At 42.2% G+C, this 23,780-nt stretch overlaps 1 protein-coding gene across 41 annotated transcripts in view; it reads left to right on the top strand.

The window, feature by feature from the left end:
- CADPS (calcium dependent secretion activator) overlaps window positions 1-23,780 on the top strand; it is a 553,237-nt gene that overhangs the window by 174,674 nt on the left and 354,783 nt on the right. For all 41 annotated transcript variants that reach the window (XM_040359139.1, XM_040359135.1, XM_040359125.1 and 38 more), the window contains exon 3: window positions 4,721-5,053. In XM_040359139.1, coding sequence (XP_040215073.1) covers window positions 4,721-5,053 — 333 coding nt within the window. The remainder of the gene's footprint in view (window positions 1-4,720; window positions 5,054-23,780) is intronic.

Genomic DNA, 23,780 nt, shown 5'->3' with positions numbered 1-23,780 from the left:
ACAGGAAGTGAGGAAAACACGGCAATAAAAACCTGGAAAGGGTTCTAACTATGCCCCACTCTATCCACAACTGAGGAAAGATTTTTGTCTGGAAATATTGTGCACTTTAAGAAGGAACTTCACCCCCCCTATCCCCTATGGTTCCCCCACATGCATTTTTTTTTGTGTCTGGGCTGCGGGGGAAAGAGAGAAGGTGACTGAGAGATCAGTTGCTGGTTCACTTCCATAAAGCACTATGTGTGTGGATCCCATCTACTGCTATTAGAAAACGGGTGATACCCCAAGTTATCACTGGCGTATTGCTGTAAGAGTCTATCTTGTTTACACAGTGGTGGAGCACGAATAGAAACAAGGTTTTGAGCACTTTTCCATTAAAGCCTTGTACACACGATAGGTTAAACCGATGAAAATGGTCTGCTGGACCATTTTCATCGGTCCAAACTGATCGTGTGTGGGCGCCATAGGTTATTTAACCTTCTGTTAAAAAAAAAAGCCAACTTGCTTTAAAATTTAACTGATGGATTGCTAACCGATAGGTCAAAACCGATTCTTAGTATCGGTTAAAAATCCACGCATGCTCAGAATCAAGTCGAGGCATGCTTGGAAGCATTGAACTTTGTTTTTTTCAGCACGCCGTTGTGTTTTACGTCACCGTGTTCTGACACGATCGTTTTTTTAACTGATGGTGTGTAGGCACGACGGACCATCAGTCAGCTTCATCGGTTACCCTAGGACAACGGTCCTTCAGACCGTTTTCATCGGATGGACTGATCGTGTGTACGAGGCTTAAGAGACACAGTGGTTGGAGTTTTATAAGACTGTTTTATGTGGACTTTTTCATATTTTTATTTTATTTTAGGATTTTTTACATTATTTGGACTGTGTTTAGTCAAATGACTTGACATGTTATTGATGTTTTTTGATTCTAAGGTTGTGTGAGAGCGCCTTACTTTTATTTACACTTTTTTCACGCTGAAGTGGTTCATCCACTTATAGGGGCAGCTGCACATTTAGATTTTTTGAGTCCTTGGGGGTTATTTATTGAAAGGCAAAGCCACTTTGCACTGCAAGTGCACTTGAAATTGCACTGAAATTGCACTTGGAAGTGCAGTAGCTGTAGATCCGAGGGGGACATGCAAGGAAAATAAAAAACAGCATTTTAGCTTACACATGATTGGATGATAAAATCTGCAGAGCTTCCCCTCATTTCAGATCTTCCCCTCAAATATACAGCGACTGCACTTCCAAGTGCACTTTCAAGTGCAATGCAGTGCCCTTGTAGTGCAAAGTGGATTTGCTTTTAGTAAATCAACCCCCATTGCGTCTAGGTTGGTGCCAAATTTACTTTTATTTACTCAAATAATATACTTAATTTTTCATTGTTTTGTTCAAACGTCACAAAATGTGAAATATGACCAGGCCCGGGAACAGTGTACATACATTATTTTAACGCACAGATGTTTACAGAACTAAACTTTTGAATGGATGTCGGTAACTGCAGGAAACTTCTATGGCGATGTCCTTATCATTCACTATAAATCTTAAATCTGCTTTGGTAATCTTCTTATACATTAATAATCCAGTAAGGGTATGTGATATTGTAAAGGTTATCTGCATGCTGTAGTGACAGTAAATGGTCCCGATATTGCCAGGAAACTGTTCTTAGATGTTTTATGTTGCGCGTCCCCTGCCGTTCATCTCTCCTGCGCTGATTTTTATACTCTCCAACATGCTCGATGGATGCTTATAGCACAACATGACGACCTGTAGATTCTCATATAATAGGAACGGCGGGTTACTAATTACAAGGTAAATTAATATCCTGCAAAATATACAGTAAAAAGGGCCTGACGTTTGTGGCTTTGTTGGATATAAAGTTATCGTCTAATGCAAAACATTTATAATATAATTTATTGTGATTTTCAAACTATATCGTAGTAAAATAGGAATTAAAATAAGTGCTGTAATTAAGTCTGTCATTTATATAGGCGAACCCCCTGCCTTTCTTGAACCCCTCAACAGAATCTGTTTTTAAAAACTTTATTTTACACATAGCTCAAAGTGTTTTTCCACTTTTGCAGTCACACTTTGAAAAAAAAAAAAAAACATGTTTACTTTTGTTTCCATTCACACAGCATATAAAAATAAAAATTCTTACCTTTTTAGATGTTTCTAAAGAAAAGGTGTAAGGTGATTGTAAGGCTCCATGCACACTGAAGCTGATAAACTGCAGTTTATTGGCGTTTTGGCTTTTTTTTTTTTAAAGCCCATAAACTGAACTCTATTAGCTGGATTCAGGTAGGGCAGCGTAACTTTCAGGCGGCGTAGCGTATCGTATTTACGCTACGCCGCCTTAAGTCAGAGAGGCAAGTGCTGTATTCACAAAGCACTTGCCTCCTAAGTTACGGCGGCATAGCGTAAATGGGCCGGCGTAAGTGCGCCTAATTCAAATTAGTAACAGGGGGGTGTGTTTTATGTAAATGACTAGTGACCCGACGTGATTGATGTTTTTTACGAAAGGCGCATGCGCCGTCCGTGTACATATCCCAGTGTGCATTGCTCCAAAGTACGCCGCAAGGACGTATTGGTTTTGACGTGATCGTAAATTACGTCCAGCCCCATTCACGGACGACTTACGCAAACAAAGTAAAATTTTGATATTTCGATGCGGGAACGACGGCCATACCTAACATTGGCTAGGCCACCTAGGGGGCAGCTTTATCTTTACGCCGGCGTACCTCTTACGGAAACGGCGAATCTTTACTGCGACGGGCAAGCGTACGTTTGTGAATCGCCGTATCTAGTCATTTGCATATTCTACGCCGAACTCAACGGAAGCGCCACCTAGCGGCCAGCGGAAATATTGCACCCTAAGATACGACGGCGCAGGCCGTCGTATCTTAGTTAGGTTTAAGTGTATCTCAGTTTGAGCATACACTTAAACTTACGACGGCTTAGATTCTGAGTTATGACGGCGTATCTACTGATACGCCGGCGTAACTCTTTGTGAATCCAGCTATATGTTAGCCTATGTGCCCATGCACACCTGGGCGTTTTTTAGTGTTAATGAGCTCTGGAGTTTATTGGCTTTTTTCTGAACGCCCGAAATTTGCTTTCAAAGTGCCGTTTTTTGGCGGGGGGGAAAACGCTCAAAAACGCTGGTACCAGCGTTTTTTTGCGTGTTTTAGTCCATTGAAAAAAAAAAAAGTAAAAAAAAAAAAAAAAGCTACACTGAAAAACGCTGATTAAAGCTATTGCGAAAACTAGGGTTGTCCAGATACCGATACCAGTATCGGTATCGGTACCGATACCGAGTATTTGCGGGATAAAAAAGTGGTATCGGGACAACCCTAGCGAAAACGTTGAAAGGCTCCCTGCAAAGCTACTGGCCTTTTTTTATAGCTTTTATCAGCTTCAGTGTGCATGGAGCCTAAGAATTTCTAGATAATCACAGTCTCCCCACACAGACTGAGCTATACAGGGGGTCCCCGACTTACGAACTACACCTACTTACAAACGGGACGCTGCGGAGACCATCTGCCATTCTGCGCATGCGCGGCCAGACGGAGCCTCGGAAAATGACGGAAATGTCCGTAATTGGCCGCACATGCGCAGAACGGCATTCGACGGAACATCGGAAATGTCCGTAATTGCCGTTCTGCACATGCACTGCCCGAACATTTCCAGATTACAAACAGGAAAGTCCCCAACGGGCCAACTCGTTCGTAAGTCGGGGACTTACAATGCAGGAGGGCACTTTCTAAATCTGCAACCCTTTTAGAACAAAAAGGGTTCAAATCTAGTATACAGCTAATAATGAAGAACTGCAAACACAGAAGAGACAATTTATTATAATAAACATTATTAATCCACAGTCCCCTTACAAACATTACGAATCAGGGAGAGCCTGTAAGGATTTTTAAGCAAGAAAAAGCACTTAAAGCGGCCGTAAAGGACTTTTTTTTTATTAATGTAGCACCCCTTTCACAACCCACAGGGTGTTAGGGTTAGGGGTCCTAGATACCATCGCAGATCACTTATAGACTTTCCAGAACAGTGTCAGAACATTTAAGCCGACCCAGAAACACTGTAAGCATGTTCCCATATGTCAGTGCTTCCTCCAAGTGATTCACCTGGCCCTCCTGATCACATGCACCCCAAGAAAAGAAAATGTCTAGCAATACACACCAAACTGAGCATGTGCAGAGTACCCCCCAAGGCTCAGTACTATCAGGAGATGGATTGGGGGCAGAGGAAGAAGGGGAGGATCAGAGGAAACATGATCAAACAGCCTTTTTTATAACACTGGAGAGGATTAACCCTTTAGGTTCCACAATGAGTATAACAAGCATGCTTTACTGTATATACAGACTGATATTACTGTTGTGGGTTTAGTAACACTTTAAGGAAAATACTTAAAACCAGTCGCCTGTCAATTTAAACCATGGATGCTCAACCTGTGGCCCTACAGCTGTTGCAGAACTACAAGTCCCACGAGGCCTTGCAAGGCTGATAGTTACAAGCATGACTCCTAAAGGCAGAGGCACGATGGGACTTATAGTTCCAAAACAGCTGGAGGGCCGCAGGTTGAGCACCCATGATTTAAACCATAAATAGTAATTGAAATTTGCTATTATATTCATTCATCGGGTCTATTTAATTTATTGACAGTCCTATTAAAAGCCAGTTTATCCAGTAACATCTGTATCTGAAATTGCAGGTTTTTCTGAAGAGTGACCGCGTGGCAAGAATGGTGCAAAGCGGGGGCTGCTCCGCCAATGACTCCCGTGAGGTCTTCAAAAAACACATAGAAAAAAGGGTAAGGAGTCTCCCGGAGATCGACGGCCTCAGCAAGGAGACTGTTCTGAGCTCCTGGATCGCTAAATTTGACGCCATCTACCGAGGAGAAGAAGACCCCCGGAAACAGCAAGCCAGGATGACCGCCAGCGCCGCATCGGAACTTATCCTCAGCAAGGAACAGCTATACGAAATGTTCCAGCAGATTCTGGGGATCAAGAAGTTTGAACATCAGCTGCTCTACAATGCATGCCAGGTAAGAGGCCATGTATGATTTATGGAGATAGCTCTGTTCCTTTGGGTCTCTTAAATCTTTTATGTCAGATCAGAACTCCGGCAGACCAGTGCATCCATCAGCTGGGTTGCACGCTCTTGGCTTTCCTAGCCAGAGATATGCTTGGAACCAAAGAAAAAAAAACATTAAGCAGCTTAGCACACAGCTTTTGTCAATAATTACACTGTTATGTTTGTTATTCTGCCTGGGATAGATAAAAGATGATGGAGACAAAGTGTACGCTATCCATATTAACCCCTATTGTGACAAAGGGCAGAATACCCAACCGTCCCAGTTTTACCGGGCTTGTCTGTAGTTGTAGTCAATTTGGGGGACTTGGATAAATTGTGGGTTGGGCTTAGTGCACTCGTTTTTTTTTAACATTTGATAAGAATAACAAATGTCTTTACATAGTTGGGAGGACAAATATTTTTGTTAATTACCGTACTGCTTGATTACTATTAAATACTTAAAGCGGGAGTTCACCCGAAAAACAATTTTTAACATTAGATTGAGGCTTGTTTTGTGACGGGGAATCGGGTGTTTTTTTTTTAAATCGAAGCAGTACTTACCGTTTTTAGAGATAGATCTTCTCCGCCGCTTCCGGGTATGGTCTTCGGGACTGGGCGTTCCTATTTGATTGACAGGCTTCCGACGGTCGCATACATCGCGTCACGAGTAGCCGAAAGAAGCCGAACGTCGGTGCGGCTCTATACGGCGCCTGCGCACCGACGTTCGGCTACTTTCGGAAAATCGTGACGCGCTGTATGCGACCGTCGGAAGCCTGTCGGAAGCCAGTCAATCAAATAGGAACGCCCAGTCCCGCAGCCCATACCCGGAAGCGGCGGAGAAGATCTATCTCTAAAACGGTAAGTACTGCTTCGATTTAAAAAAAACACCCGATTCCCCTTCACAAAACGAGCCTCAATCTAATGTTAAAAATTTAGTTTTTGGGTGAACCTCCACTTTAAGCCCTGGACCACTTGGCTGGCCAAAGACCAGAGCACTTTTTGCGATTCGGCACAGCGTCGTTTTAACTGACAATTGCGCGGTCGTGCGACGTGGTTCCCAAACAAAATTGACGTGCTTTTTTCCCCACAAGTAGAGCTTTCTTTTGGTGGTATTTGATCACCTCTGTGGTTTTTATTTTTTGCGCTATAAACAAAAATAGAGCGACAATTTAGAAAAAAAAAAGCAATATTTTTCAGGCAGACCTGATCAGCCCTTGTACTCTTTCCCCTATAGAGTCCACTGACATTTGCTATTATCCAATCCGATCCTGCCTGCAAAATCCAGATGGATGGTGGTCTTATTTTCCATCCCAAAGTTGGGGGAATGTCCATAAAATGTCACATTGAATCCGTTATAAATACACTATCTTGCCAAATGTATTGGGACGCCTGCCTTTACATGAACATGAACTTTAATGGCATCCCAATTATTCGTCAATAAGGTTCAATATTGAGTTGCCCCACCTTATGCAGCTATAACAGCTTCAACTCTTCAGTGAAGGCTGTCTACAAGGTTTAGGAGGGTGTGTATAGGAATGTTTGACTATTCTTCGAGAAGTGCATTTGTGAGGTCAGGCACTGATGTTGGACAGGTATGCTCTTGGAGGGGGAACCCATGCCAGTTTTTTTTTTTTTTAAATGTAGCGTGGAGTTCCCCTTCAAGATCATCAGAGCACAAGTCACATGCCAAAGTCGGATCATGCAAGATGGCGATCCTACTTTGATCCGACTTCAGTGATATTCAATGGGCTGACGTAGGACCAAAGTCGGACCAAAGTAGTACAGGGAGCATTTTCAAAGTCCGACGACTTTTGTGTTGGACCAGTTAAAGTGGAGGTTCACCCGAAAAGTTAATTTTTAACATAAGATTGATGCTCATTTTGTCAAGGGGAATCGGGTAGTTTTTTTTAAATCGAAGCAGTACTTACCGTTTTAGAGAGCGATCTTCTCCGCCGCTTCCGGGTATGGGCTGCGGGACTGGGCGTTCCTATTTGATTGACAGGCTTCCGACGGTCGCATACATCGCGTCACGAGTATCCGAATGTAGCCGAACGTCGGTGTTCAGGCGCCGAACAGAGCCGCACCGACGTTCGGCTTCTTTCGGCTACTCGTGACGCAATGTATGCGACCGTCGGAAGCCTGTCAATCAAATAGGAACGCCCAGTCCCGAAGACCATACCCGGAAGCGGCGGAGAAGATCGCTCTCTAAAACGGTAAGTACTGCTTCGATTTTAAAAAAACTACCCGATTCCCCTAGACAAAATGAGCATCAATCTAATTTCGGGTGAACTCCCGCTTTAAGACGACTCTCTTGGGGAAACATTGATTTTCATGCGTCATGCGACATGAGCTTCCAATGTCGGAGCGTTTGTCGTACAAGTGTGAATCCGGCCTGAATTACTAAACTGGAGAGTACAAAATCTGGTACAGCTGTGCATGGTAGCCAATCAGCTTCTAACCTCAGCTTGTTCAATTAAGCTTTGACAAAAAAACCTGAAAGCTCTGGTTTTAGTAAATCAACCCCTTTGTTGCCGTCTGGATTTGGTTATAATATCATTGAACATTCTGTTCACAATTTGAGGCCAGAGGTGGTCTAAAGGTCGAGATGCTCCGTGCCAGCTTCATGGCTTATGCACTCTGGTCTTATTGTGATAAGGGTCACATGACCTGTTAAGCTCATGTACAATTATGGAGCTTTTCTAAGAGGATTGATTTCATGTCTTAATCGTATACAGCAACTCCAACTGAATTGTTCTGTCTTGTTGGTTTGAAGACTGTAACTATTTGAGTATTCGAAAGCTGAACACCAAATTTATTAAAAGCATCATTTTAGTTTGATATATATTTATTTAAAACTGTTCTTTGCATTTTTAAATACAGATAGTGCCATTATCTGAATACTTTAATATATAGAAAACCCTGTGCAGTTTGAGATTTTTTTATTTTTAAAAAGCCTTTACAACTCAGGAGAATACATTCTTAAAACTAATGAATGAATCATTGCATATTATGCGTTCATCTCTTGCATGCGCAGTACTAGATTACATTTATACCTCCCAACCATCCCGGATTTCGCGTTTAATCCCGCGGTCCCATGATCATGGCTACAGTCCCGCGATTCCCTCCCCCCTGCGGTCCCACGATTCCCCCTACTCGCGGCAAAACCCCCCCCCCCGCTCAACAACTCTGATCCACGGACCCCCCCCCACTCGACAACTCAGATCCACGAACCCCCCCCCACTCGACAACTCAGATCCACGAACCCCCCCGCTCAACACCTCTGATCCGCCCCCCCCCCCGCTCAACAACTTCGATCGGCACGCCCCCCCCCACCCCTGCTCGACAACAATTGTCCCTCATTCTGAAGTTGAAAAGTTGGGAGGTATGTTACTGTGAGATAGCACAAAATCTCACGTGATTTCACAGATTGGGTACAAGACCTCCCTAATGGCACTGATGACTTTGCCTTCCCAGGGGGCATCAGTGTGGCTGGGGCTGCCTTATTAGTGCCTTGAGGGAAACCAGGAACCCAGATAGCAAGGATAACAGTCCACAAATTTGTGGCAGTGTTCAATTGTAAGTCTGGTAACTTGCTGCACATTTTCACTGGCAAGTTGTACACTTGCAGAGAACTTGAAGCACAAGTTCTAGTTGACGCTTTTCCAATTTGTAGTAAAGTTGCATGTCAAATCTCTAGCAAGAGCAAAGTTGCAGTGGTGAGTCTACAGCAAGAGCTCTGCAAGTCTTCAGCATGGAAATTCAGCTACAGGGACCCCCTGTGGTGGGAGGACTATTGCACAACATAAATAAACCAGAACTTGCAGCAGACTTGCAGAATTTTTGCACAGAAAGTTTATCTGGAGTCATGCAATGCAGAATTGCTGCAATTGTGTAACAAACTTGTGAAGCTTGTCAAGTCTAGCAATAGCTTAGCAAGTCATTTTCAAACTTGCAGCTCAATTGCTTGCTTTCTGGGAAGTGGACACAAGAAAAGTATAAAGGAAAGGGATGGTCGGCTCTCAGGATGACATCCAAAATAGTATTTCTTTATTAAATGCACAAAGCTGTAAAACATCCTACACATTATGGACGTTAGTCCTTAGTCATGGCTTTAGCGGCTAAAACGCGTAGGCTGTTTTACAGCTTTGTACATGCATTTAATAAAGAAATACTATTTTGGATGTTATCCTAAGTGCCGACCATCCCTTTCCTTTATTCTGGTACTTTGGAGGTGTCAGCAGCCTCAAGATCTGAGCACCGGGTGGAGCTTTTATGTGCGAAGGTTTCAGCACCTATGTATTCCACAAGAAAATTATGTAGATAATAAAGGAAATTTAAAAAAAGAACACGCATGTTGTTAAATAGGGAAAATGTTTACTTTAACCAGCATCAACCCTTACCAGCATTAATATTTAACCCTACCTCCTGACTCTAAGGCCTCGTACACACGATAGAATAGCCAGGGGACAACGGTCTGAAGGACTGTTTTCATCGGTCAAAACCGATCGTGTGTGGGCCCCATAGGTTATTTAACCTTCGGTTAAAAAAATAGGAACTTGCTTTAAAATTTAACCGATGGACGCCTAACCGATAGGTCAAAACCGATCGTTAGTATGCAAAAGCATCGGTTAAAAATCCACCCATGCTCAGAATCAAGTCGACGTATGCTTGGAAGCATTGAACTTCGTTTTTTTCAGCACGTCGTTGTGTTTTACGTCACCGCATTCTGACACGATCGGTTATTTAACCTATGGTGTGTAGGCGTGACGGACCATCAGTCAGCTTCATCGGTTAACCTTGGACAACGGTCCTTCAGACCGTTGTCCTCTGGTTAACCTATCGTGTGTACGAGGCTTAAGCCTCAGTATAATGGAACCACTACTCCCTATAAAACACACACAACAGAGGGTGCACCAGCCTTATAAAGCTACTCATCTATAGCTAAAAGGTCCATGCGACTCTGCAACCTCCAAAGCCCAGGAGAACCTTGTGATCTCAAAAATCTGATGCGTTTCGAAAGATAGACCTTCTACCTCAGAGCCAATTAGAGTTGTTTGACACGGAGAAGGAAGGTATATTATTATAAAAATGGGGCTACTTTACTATGCTTTGAAGTGCAAGCAATTCATATAGGATTGCTGAAAGCTTATAATCCAGTATTAAGGTGCTCACCTGGAGTTCAGTTTTAAGAACAACAGTTTAATACATTGCGGCTTACCAGTTCTTACATGTGGTGGCTCCAATAACACACTTTATGATCTAGGACAGGGGTCTCCAAACTTTCAAAACAAAGGGCCAGTTTACGGTCCTTCAGACATCAGGGGTCCGGACCTTGGCCATCGGACGTAGAAAAGATCACAATGTCAGTGGGAGAAAACAATGCCCTGTCTTTGGTGTCAGTGGGAGAAATTGTGCCACATTGTTGGTGTCATTGGGAGGATTAGTATCCCATCATTGGTGTCATTGGGCCAGATTGTTAGTGCCATTGGGAGGAATTGGGCCCCCTTGTTGGTGTCATTGGGAGGAATTGGTCCCCATCATTGGTGTCATTGGGAGGAATAGTGCCCCATCATTGGTATTATTTGGCTTCATTGTTGGTGTTCATTGGGAGAAATTGTAAAAGAATGTCACCACCACACTAGTCACATGCCTGATGAAGGGGTCATGCATGGCTCTGAAACGTTGCTGTTACGATGTGATTGCTGCTTAAAAGCTCTGGACCCACTCTGGAGATTCTTGGTGTGCTGGTGACATTCTTTTGATCTGACTTGACACGGTTCCATCCGGCAGTTGCTTCAGCACCCACTTATATGCACAGCAATTTCTACAGGACCGTGTGCATTGGGATTAGTGCGTTGCAAGTATTGGGAGAAATTGGGCCCCAAAATTGGTGTCATTGGAAGGGATTGTGCCCCTTTATTGGTGTCATTGGTGGCAATTGTGCCCCACTGTTGGTATCAGTAGACACATGGTGTTCCAAGGGCCAGATAAAAGCAAGAAAGGGGCCACATCTTGCCCCCGGGCCACAATTTGGAGACCACTGTTGTAGGGTGACAACGCTCACTCACTGCAGTGTATCTATGGAGAAGCAATGGTGTCACCTTAGGACAAGAAGTGTGTAAGGCTTTCATTTAACTGGCTACCCCTCTCACACTCATTTACCCTTAGCTCTTACCTTAGTAGGAAGGTGTGATGTAGTTCGCAGAGGTGTATTGGACAGGGGTTGATAACCCTGCAGACTGCATAGAGCAAATTATAGAACTTTTAACAATTGTAGGGGACGCTAGAATGCTAGCACCCGATGTGTGTGGTTGAGATTTCCTACTCACTAGAAAGACGTGACCTTTTTAACTAAAAAGAAGGTCGGAATATGCTTGGTTTGTGGGTCTTTGAACTTGCTTGAGTGTCAACTGGAGATGAACCAATATAGCCTTCCATACAACAACCCCCTCTCCACCATGTAATCCCATTTAAAATAGAATAAAAAGGTGCCATAGCGTAATATTGTTTAAAACACATATACAAATGTCAAATGACTGCTTACATTTAAACGTGCCTTCTCCTGGCACGGAGGATTTGCGCATGTATTACTATGCAGGGATCGTCAGTCGCCCAGCCTGAGCTCATTGGTCGGCGTGCGTTCCACCGCCATATTACGAAAAGCCTAAAAATGGGACCCTGAAGTGACGTGACCGGAATGCAACCACACGTACGTTTTGTCTTACAACGTCATCAGGAAGCGATGATCATCACTTCCTGATGACGTAAGACTAAATTTTTTTATTCTATTTTTAATAACATGGTAGAGAGGAAGTTGTTGTATGGAAGGCTATCTTGGTAAATCTCCAGTTGACACTCAAGCAAGTTCAAAGACCCACAAACCAAGCCTATTCCGACCTTCGTTTAGTTAAAGAGGTCATGTCTTTCTGGTGAGTAGGAAATCTCATCCACACACATCGGGTGCAAAGATTACTGTCTATGGTGATAGCAATATATCACAGAAGAATTTATGGACTTTTGAAGGATTTTATTTTATTATTTTATTATATCAACTGTATATTCACTTACTAAGCACGGTAAACTTTATTATGCATATCAAGCTGGAAATGAAAAGTTTGTGATATTTCACTGAGCAGTTTCTAGCACTCTAGCGCCCCCTACCATTGGTAAAAATAATTTAGCATTGTCTACACTTTGAGAACAGCTTATATTATTCACTATTTTTTACTATATCTATAGCGCAAGGTTTACACATAATTTCAAAATGATAGAACTTGATTTCTGTCAGGATCGACATTTATTTTTTGCAAAATATATAAATGTTGCTAAGGAATATTTAACTGACCAAAAGGGAGGAAACGAGAGAAGTGTTTATATATGTTATTTTTTCATGTTTTACTGGGATTTTTGGCAAACATTAGGCCAAGGTTAGAATGTTTGGATGTATAGTTAATGTTACCCTTCCCGGGAAGTCGATCTGTCAGTCATCATTTTATGAAAAGTTTTCACATGTTTCACGGCTGTCACTGCTGTAGGGCAGAAAAACATATGGATACTAAGGTTATGTATCATCCGCTGTATGTTTTATTCATGCTATTTATACACACAAGGATTACCAATGGCCCAATATCTGGGCCACTGTTGTTTGCCTGCTGTCAGAAAATAAAGCCACCAGCTTGCCCTCGGGCACCGGTTTTCTCTCCATGACAGGATATGACATGCTAGGAAGTCTAAAAATAGCTTGGTGTGCCATGGAGCCCGCAGACACAGATTAGATGTGATGTAATCACTCGTTCATAATGTAACCCATAATTGATTCCACCTTGTCACGTTCTACATTCAGCGCACTGTGGTGTGACTCTGCATAATGCATATATGGAAGAGAAATTAAGGCTGAACTCTGCACAAATATACAGAATTTAATCTATATATGTATCTGCTAAATATAGCTGGTTTAAGTATGTAACTACCGTATTTATCTCCGCATAGCGCGCACACCCAACCTGGAAGGGAAATTTCCGAAAAAAAAGAAAATACTTAGTTTGAATGCCCCTCGTCGGTGTCTTGCCCGGCGTCCATCGGCGGCCTTGTCCGGTCCGGCGTCCATCTGCGGCCTCAGTGGTGTCCTCCCCGCTTCTCCTGCGTTGTTTTTGAGTCGATTCCCGCTTCCGCCGACATATACTGAGCGCAGTACACTCGGGCACGCTCGGCCATGCTCGGCTCCTCTCGCATAAAGGCTAGGAGGCGGAACAGGGCGTGACCACGAGGGGAGCCGAGCCTGGCCGAGTGTACCCGAGTGTACTGCGCTCGGTATATGTCGGCGGCGGCAATTAAACACAGCGCGGGAAGCGGGGATCGGCGTATATCGCGCACCCACGATTTTCCCCTGATTTTAAGGGGAAAAAAGTGCGCGGTACCTGTCAGAAGTTATCATACTGATAACAGAGGAACAAAACAGCAGAAAGACACAGGACTTTGGAGAAAGAGAAGTAAACACTACAGATATATGTGCCCAGGTCAGATTTCACGAATCGGGTTTACATCCACTTTAAAGTTTTACTAAACCCAGGACCCTGCATTCACTATATCTGGTCTTCCACAGTACACCGAAGATGGAAATGCATTTTTTTTTGCAAGTATAAACTGCTAAATACCTTTTCTTATTAGCAGTATATAGCAGTCTTGTCACTTCTATCAGTGTCTGGTTAACCACTTGAGGACCGCCTAACGCCGATATACGTCAGGTAGAATGGCACGGCTGGGCACAGGCACGTACAGGTACGTTGCCCTTTAAGTGCCCAGTCGTGGGTTGTGCACGTGCCGGCGCACTCGTGACCCCGGTCCGAAGCTCCGTGACTGCGCCCTTGGGACCCGATCGCCACCGGTGTCCCGCGATCGGGTCACAGGAGCTGAAGAACGGGGAGAGGTGAGTGTAAACAAACCTTCCCCGTGCTTCTCTGTGGCTTGTCACTGATCGTCAGTTCCCTGTTATAGGAAACGACGATCAGTGACGTCACACATCCAGCCACGCCCCCCTACAGTAAGAATCACTCTCTTAGGGCACACTTAACCCCATTAACGCCCCCTAGTGGTTAACCCCTTCACTCCCATTGTCATTTTCACAGTAATCGGTGTATTTTATAGCACTTCTCGCTGTGAAAATGACAATGGTCCCAAAAATGTGTCAAAAGTATCTGATGTGTCCGCCATATTGTCGCAGTCATGGAAAAAAACGCTGATCGCCGCCATTACTAGTTAAAAAAAATATATTTATAAAAATGCCATAAAAATCACATATTTTGTAAACGCTATAACTTTTGTGCAAACCAATCAATAAACGCTTATTGCGTTTTTTTTTTTTTTTTTTACCAAAAATATGTAGAAGAATACGTATCGGCCTAAACTGAGGAAAATAAATGTTTTTTTATATTTTTTTGGGGGTTATTTATTATAGCAAAGTGTAAAAAATATTGAATTTTTTTCAAAATTGTCGCTCTATTTTTGTTTATAGCGCAAAAAATACAAACCGGAGAGGTGATCAAATACCACCAAAAGAAAGCTCTATTTGTGGGAAAAAAAGGACGCCAATTTTGTTTGGGAGCCACATCGCATGACCGCGCAATTGTCAGTTAAAGCGACGCAGTGCCGAATCGCAAAAAGGGGTCAGATCCTTTACCTGCATAATGGTCCGGGTCCTAAGTGGTTAAAGCTAGTTGGAGGATTCATTCTACTCTGATTATCCGATGAGACTGCCTGACTCCTGAGCCTCTGTCTGGACAGTGCTAGTTGGCCCTGTGCTGATCACACACACTTTCCCCCCAAAAAAACTCTCTAGCAATCCACACCAAACTGAGAATGTGCAGAGTGCCCCCAAGGCTCTGTACTATCAGTAGATGGATTGGGAACAGTAAGGGGGAGGATCAGAGAAGACAGGATCAAACAGCCTGTTTACACAATGCACAGGATTAGCCCCTTAGGTTTCACAGTGAGTATAACAAGCATATTTTACAGCATATACAGACTGATTTTACTGTTGTGGGTTTAGTAACACTTTAACTGAAAAAGAGAAAAAATCAATGTGGCGGAGGTTTGTGAATCACAACAGTGGCTAAAAATATTTAGTGAATTTGACAAGTAAAATAGTGCATTTAGCGGTTTGCCTGAATTCCAGCATTAAAGTCTTTTTTATTTCACCATGCAAATAGATAAGATAGATTAGATAAAAAATAGATAAATGTTGTTGTTTTTATATCATTGTAGTCAGGCACATTAGCCATTGACCCAAGGGAGCTTACAATCTAATTAGCTCGCTCCAGGCACACACACAGAAACACAAACCAGAGCCCATTTAGTTAAAAGCCAATTACTCAGGTAGTGTGTTTTTCCCATTGCCCGAGGAAACTTAACCACCCAGAGGAAAACCACATAACCAAAAGAAGAACATACCACCTCCGCATCATGAATAATGCCCTAGAGTGTGATCCAGCTCTAAGCAACAATGCAAACCCAGTTACTCTCACTTACTATGGCAGTGCATGTAGAGATGAGGTGTTCAGGGGGGCATTTATTAATAGTAACCCATAAGATATAACCTTTATACTGTATCGTCCAGGCAGAACACTGGCCAGAAAGATGGTTGTTATGTGTTAATTTGAAGCTCACAGTCTTCTTTGCATTTGAGTAGGTTTTCAGCAATAATGCAATCTAAATACAACTGTATGGTATATGGCCAAACGTTTGCCCATCTCACCTGGCCATCACAGTCTCATTGGTTTGATGGTAATTCCATTCCAAAAGCATGGGCCTTATTATGTTGGCCGCCTCCATCGTGACTATAAAGTTTTTTTTTTTTTCGTGGCCTCATGGCAGATCACCGGCAGCATATGGTTCCATTGGTAGGAGCATAATTTGAGGGCTTTATGCTGTAGTCCCAGTGACTAATCCTTAAAGATAGGGGGCCAGATTCAGATAGAATTTACGTTGGCGTATCTATTAAAATGCCACGTAAGTTCTAGGAAGCGCCGGCGTATCGTCTTTCTGTATTCAGAAAGCAAGATACGCCAGAATTGTACTAAGATACGGCCGCCGTAAGTCTCTTACACCGTCGTATCTTAGTTGCATATTTAGGTGGCGTTTCCGGAGATTTACGCGTCAAATATGCAAATTGGGTAGATAAGCCGATTCAGAAGCGCCCGGCGCATTTTTTTACGTCGTTTGCGTAAGGCTTTTTCCGGCGTATAGTTACCCCTGCTCTATGAGGCGTACGCAATGTTAAGTATGGACGTCGGGCCAGCGTCAAATTTTTTACGTTGTTTGCGCAAGTCGTTCGCGAATAGGGTTTTGCGTAAGTTACGTTCACGTCGAAAGCATTGACTATTTGCGGCATAATTTGGAGCATGCGCACTGGGATACTTTCACGGACCGCACATGCGCTGTTTGTTAAAACCGTCAAAGACGTGGGGTCACGATTAGTTAGCATACAACACGCCCCCTACCAGCCAGTTTTGAATATGGCGGGCTTACGCCGGCCCGTATATGCTACGCCGCCGTAACTTCGGGCGTAAATTGTTTCTGAATACGGGACTTGCCTGTCAAAGTTATGGCGGCGTAGCGTATAGGAGATACGCTACGCCCGCCTAAAGGTATCTGAATCTGGCCCAGGGTGGTTCTTGTGTCCAGTAAAAAAATTTTTGGCATTCTAGCATTTGACCACATCCTATATTATTCAAAAAGAAATGTGTTTTTTTTTTGCCCTGGTGCTATCTTCTGGATCTCCCCTTTTGATCCTGTATACCCTTCCACAGGCCAGGTGGGGGAAACCTGGTGGGAGCACAATTATCACCTCTGCTGGTATATGTGATCGTGTCTGTCATCATATTATTTTATTAAGATGGAATATTGTCCTTTTACAATTCTGACATGAAAATAGCTTCACTGAATGTCCTGAGGAAGCGGAGGCTCTGTGAAACACGTAGACAGAAGCTTATGTGTCTAGATTGAGCTATTACACCCTGTTTATGGGGCTATTTGACATTTCACTTCTATTTTTATGTCTTTAATGGAGTTGACTGCACAGGGCAAAGTCATACTGGAACAGAAAAAAGTATTTACCCAAACTAATGCCACAAGGTTGAAAGCATACAATTGTCCAATATGGTTTTGTATACTGTAACATTAACAGCACCCTTCACTGGAAACACCTGAACTCAGTATGTTGCTGAACATACTTTGGGTAGCAAGCAGATAAATAGTCAGAAAGGGGGCAAGAGGTGCTAAGAGCATAAAAGCAACACGAGTAAGGGGTGAAGGGGGTGAGATCAGGAGGGTCAAAGGTACTGCAAAGATTTAAGTAGGTTGGAGCAGAATGCCTATGATGATATCCAGGACTACCAGTAGTAGTCTCTGCTGCACTGATCAGCGGTACATAGACATCTAGTGACTTTCTTGCTTCAGACCAGCTAACAACATATTTTTACTTTCTCAGCAGCCCACCCTTTTCCTTGCTAATGAGTCTTCTCTTCAAATTAGAAATAGCCATAGCTCTGTGCAACCCCTGCTTATCTGAATGCAGGTTGTTCACTATCTGCTTTCAGAAATGGCCAACCATTGTATGATTCAGTGTTTAGTATTTTTCTGGGCTAAAGAAAAGTGTTCATGTCTCTGAAACATCAGATGGAAGTGCGTATCCATGAACTACCAGATGTCAATAGAGAAGGATTGCCGCTCTTAAGCCCCATACACACGGTCGGACTTTTGGCCAACCAACTTCAAAATCCGCAACTTTTCGCATTTGTCCGACCGTGTGTACGTTCCATCGGACCAACTTTTTTGGCTTTCATTGGACAAAAAGTTGGGTCTGCAAACGGACCGACTTTACGCCAACAAAAGTCCGATGGTGCAAAGTCCGACCGTGTGTACAACAAACAATCAGAGTTTTGGACAAAGTACAAATGCGCATGCTCAGAAGTAAAGAGCAGCCGGAAGCCTTCTGTCTAGTAAAACTAGCATTCGTATTTGAAAAAGCACATTCGTGACGCGGCAAGTTTCGAAATCTAGAAAGCACTCACACGAAACGTCAACTAACTATAGAGTAGCTGAAGGAACGCAATGGGTGACGTCGGAGAATTCAACTTCCTCTTTTAAACGCTCGTCAGTACGTTGAAACGTCACTATGTTTGTGTCGGTTGCCGAAAAAGTCAGAGCGTGTGTATGCTATGGGTGTGATCAGACAAATCAATTAGGACAAAAATCCAAGGGAAATTTTGTTGGATGTCGGACCGTGTGTATGAGCCTTAAGCCCCAGTCCTCTAAAGCACACGCCCTTTTAGGAACTTACAGGTGCTGGCTCTGAAACGAACTAGGAAGGAAAAAAAAATCCTGGACGGCCGCACACCGTTGAAGGCATCTTTATTGATATCTTGTGTAGCAAATGAAATCCAATACAGTCACTTCATGTTACAGAAAACAGGAAAAGCTGCTGATGCGTTTCACACAGAATGAAGGTGCTTAATCATAGCTATGATTAAGCACCTTCATACAGTGTGAAACGCGTCAACAGGTTTTCCTGTTTTCTGTAACATGAATTGACTGTATTTGATTTCATCTGCTACACAAAATATCAATAAAGATGCCTTCAACGGTGTACGGCCGTCCACTGTCAGTAAGAAAAGGTCATGGCCATGGATTGTGACACTGATTAGAAAAAAAGGCCAGGTTGAAAGAGAGAGTTTTTATGTTGCGATGGACAGGGCTTTGGTCATCATAGGTGGGACATTTAGTGATTGGATATCCAAGTAAATGTGTTTAGTAATTGTATACAACACATTATGATGTCAGATAGAATTTGCATATGATGGTGGTATATTGTAGGGGTTTATCTACTTGGCCTTATCTGTGCCTTCCATTCCTCTCGGTTCAATAAAAGACAGATAAATGCTACATTAAGAACCTGATGCGGCTATATCCAGTGCACATTCAAGCACAGATAATCTGAACAGACTTCCCTGCTGTGTTGCTGTTTGTTTTTTGCACGGAACGGGAAATTCGGCTCCAGATGTTAGCATTGAGCTGAACAATAGGAAGAGATTACCCTGAGGTTTTAGGAGGATACAGGCATCATTAAGACCTCCTTTGACTTTCAGCTCTATATCCATATTTGCCTTTTAAACTGCTAATTTGGTTCCATCATGTAACCTTGTCTCAGAAATAGTCTACCTTCAGATTGAAGATCTTTTTGATGAACATCTTCGGATAACAAACTAATGAGTTTGATTAACAGACTCTGATAGTTCCACTCCACCAAGCATAATTTATTATCTGAAAATTGCCGCATAGAGTAACCCCATTAAAGGAAAGGAGCTTTCAACACCTGGAAGGAGTTAATTACACCTTGCTCTAACTTTGTAAAGTCATTATTAATATATATATTATCTAGGAAAATGTATTATATTTGAATCGTTTTGAAATCTATTATAAAAATTTGTGAATCTAAATAAGAGGTTTAACCTCTATTTGCAATGATGCATTAAAGTGTATTTAAACCCATATGGACATAGTCATCATGATCTAAGTGGTGTTTGCTATAATTAAAGTGATGATACTTATCTCGCTTTGTGAAAATCAATATAAATACCTTATTTTCCTATCTTTGTTGGTCGGTCACCTGATCTTTATCCCTCGTCTTTGTAATAACTGAGAAATCTGTGCATGAAGCATATTTTTAACACGTGCTACCTCTTGTTTACGTCACTACAGTGTGTTTTCACTTTTGCCCTGTATTTGCCAGATCCAATTGGAATTTCGGCAGGCCAGTCAAGCTCCTCCACCCCAAACTCGCTCATCCATGTCTTTATGGACCTTGCTTTGTGCACTGGTCCAGATCATATGGTGAAGGGGGGGTTATGGTGTGGGGTTGTTTTTTAGGGGTTGGGCTTTGCTCCTTAGTTCCATTGAAGAAAACTCTTAAGGCGGCAGCCTTATAATACATTTTGGATAATATTATGCTTCAAACTTTGTTAGGAACAGTTTGGGGATGGCTCCTTCCTGTTCCCACATGACTGTTCATCAGTGCACAAAGCAAGGTCCATAAAGACATGGATAAGTGAGTTTGGAGTGGAGCAAATTGACTGTCCTGGACAGAGTCCGGACCTCAACCTGATAGAACACCTTTGAGAGCGGAGACTGCGAGCCAGGCCTTCTCATCAACATCATTGCCTGACCTAAAAATGCCCTTCTGGAAGAATGGCCAAACCCTCCCATAGACACACTCCAAAACCTTGTGGACAGCAGTGTACCATCTCTTGTACCATGTCTGCAGTCCCTGACAATCGTCTACAAACTATGGGATAGATTTATGGCATTTATATTTAAATATTTTTTACTAGTAATGGCGGCGATCATTGATTTTTTAGCGGTACTGCAACATTGCAGCGGACACATCGGACACCTAATTGAGTTCTGTAAGCAACACCTTATTTTCTGGCAGTGCCCCTCCCGAGACTAGACTCTGGATCCGCCCTTGGTCCAGCTTCCCCAGACCCTATTATGTGTAAATCACCCTTTGTCTCTAATAGGGGCAAAATCCAGTCTGATCTCTACTAATCAGACTCAATGTTGTAATTATTGTGTGTTGTCTCATGCTGTTGTGGACTCTTTGCTGTGATCATTTGGGGTGTGATTGTATTCTATTCTATTGTGGTTATCTGCCTCAAATATTATGGGATGTGTAAGTGTGTTTACTGATGAGAAGTTTGAACACACCTGACCTGTGTGTCTATTGTCATTGGACAGTTTAACCTGCCCTGTTTCCAAGGGTGGGGGGAAGTGTCTCGAAGTTGGATATCTGTGTAACATGTGCTTGAATAAAGTAGTCTGCTGGTTTTTACCCTATACTGAAGTACGGCTGGTGACTGGGGGTGCTAAAGAGTCTTGGATAGTGCTGGTTCTGCACAAAGGAAGCATTGACGGCGGACATAGTACTGTTGAGAGTTTATCACAGCAAATGTCCCAATACTTTTGACAATATAGTGTATATATATTGATGCAGAATAAATTTAAGCTTTGTGCAGACCTGGGAAGATAAGGGAGCCAATGAACAGGAAAGGGGAGAGAATTAGAACCTAATTAAAAAGTAAAAATGATTTCCATAGATCTTACATTTTTTGATGGTTATTGAAAATCAGGTATAGCAAAAGAATATTTCATACTGACCCCTATTAATGTGAAACAGTTTTATATGCATCAATGGGAGAAGGATACAGGTGAAGTTTTGGAATTATATGATTGGTATAAGCTGACTCAAGCCGCATCTAGGTCTCTCATCAACACTTCTATAGTTGAAGACAATTACAAATGAAATCCTGTGATAGTATATGCCGCTGCCTAGGATCACTGCTTATGTCTCGGGGGCTTCTACGCTCAGTTTCCGAGGATGTGGTCAGGAGGGGCCTGCTTTCCATATATGGTGGCAATACATTCTGGATCAGAATCAATAACTTCATTTATTCTCGCACTCATAAATATAAAGAAGTCTCCTATACAGGCATTGTTATGCGGCCCTGTGGGGAATGCCCCGAGACATGCATGCAGGTTGATCTCTTTTATCTTTGTGGCAGCAAAGATAGCCCTAGCCAGGTCATGGTAGTCAGCCCTGATAGGTCATGGAAGTCTGCAGTGATTCTTATAGATGTGGTGCGGGCTAAACTGTCCTGGATTATGGTGAATGAACTGCAATTCTAAATTATAAACTCAAGCTGTTCAAGAAAACCTGGGCCCCCTGGAATAGATATCTATCGGGAGACACCCGGGCTCACTTGGTTTAAATAGCGACCTGGGTTGGAGGAGTTGGCACATCCTTTCTTCCCTTCTTTTTCTTTTGTATTCTTTCTAGTCCTTTTTGTCTGTCTTCTTTATTCTGGAAGTCGAGGTCCCAATACTGATTGTGTGGGATGTGGACTATTTTTTCAGGTTGCAACGTCATCCCCTCCAATTGGAGGAGGCCAGGAGCCACAAATTATGCCAGTGCACAATATTATGGAGTGTGTATTCAGCTAATGAGATAGATGTCTCCTGTTGAGACTTAGTTGGGAAGGTCACATTGTACCTCTGGGGGTTTATTGTCAAGATAAAGTGGCTAACTTGACCTTGGGCTTGTTTAAGTTGCCCAGCACCATACCATGGTGGTAGAATTTTGTTTTCAATTTCTTTTTATTAAACTTTTTTTTCCTCAAATATAAAACTTTTACATTTATACAAGATTCACTTACAATATACATTGTTCCCATAAATTATTCAATATGCCGAATCTTGAGGAGTACGAGTTACTTTATCATTTAAACAAAATACCCTTCAACATTCATCCGCACCCATTCCCACCATCCTCCACACACACTCATCTTCATGGCCATTCATAACCCCCCCCCCCCTCTTCCCCCTCATTTCTCTACCATCTTCCACTTCTTTTAACTTTCCCTAAGTGTTTCTCCTTATTTTCCCTTTATATATATATTGTTTCATTCCTTTTGAGGGACGAAATTCATCCCATTTTTGCCATATTGCTGGCATTTGACTATTTATATATCCTTCTTCTCTTATCTGTCTTTCCATATATTGTATTTCGTTCATTTCACATATCCACTCTACTATATTTGGGCTTTCATTATCTCTCTAGTTGCGGGCTATTATTGTTCTAGCTGCTGTTGTCATATGATGAAAAATATCTTTCTTAATGCTCTTTATAGTGTCTGGAATTAAAGATAGCAAGGAAATATCTATATTTAAATTCCTCTCTACTCCCGACACTTTCCATTATATCTTATGAACCTTTTCCCAGAAACTTCTCACTAAGTGTCATCTATACCTTTCGACCTTACATCTCCAACAGATATCTGCTTGTCCTCTATTTATTCTATTTAACACTACTGGGCTCCAATACCATCTCATTGCTATTTTGTAGTTTCTTTCTTGGTATTTGGTCGCTAAGGATGTTTTATGAATTATTAAAAATATTTTCTCCCATTCTATCTCTGATATTGATCTCCCTATTTCCTTTTCCCATTTTTTCATTCCTCTTAATTCTCTAAGGGGTCCAGAAGGGAGTAATAAACTGTATATCTTGGATATTTTTTTAGTTGATTTTTGTTCATCTATTAAAATGTGTTCAAATTTGGTTTTTGGTCTATTTACTGAAGGTAATCTGTAGAATTTTGTTATCTATGTGTATGAAGATAGGCTCACCACAACCATGCTTTTGCAGTGGGTCCTGATTTCCATACCATATGTGATGTTATTTATCTTTATTTTTGTAAGCTTATGGAGATGTATCACTTGACGTTACCCCAATGTTATCATATAATGTGATTTATACCTTTCCCTTGTAAAAATACTTTTCAATAAAAATTGTTGAAAATTTAAATCTGGGATAGTCACAAATTGAAATGGAAGAATCCTTTTAATAATTAGTATATGGACTATTTGACAGTTTTTTTTTTTTAGGATACTTGAACATTATTGCTTATACAGAAGCAGATTGAGCGTCTATGTAAGAAATCCACTACGTTACATGAGATATTTTCAGATTTTGCTCATTGCTCTGCTGGGTCTGTATGGATTTATCTACAGTTGTCTACTGAATGCTCACATAGAAACAGCATACTGGGTCTCTATAGACCCCTGTGGCAACAAGGAAAATGTAAATGTTT

This window comes from Rana temporaria, chromosome 7, assembly GCF_905171775.1.
Source record: "Rana temporaria chromosome 7, aRanTem1.1, whole genome shotgun sequence".
NCBI lineage: Eukaryota > Metazoa > Chordata > Amphibia > Anura > Ranidae > Rana > Rana temporaria.
Note: the sequence above shows the minus strand (reverse complement) of the source record. Positions and strands in the feature narration are given on the sequence as shown.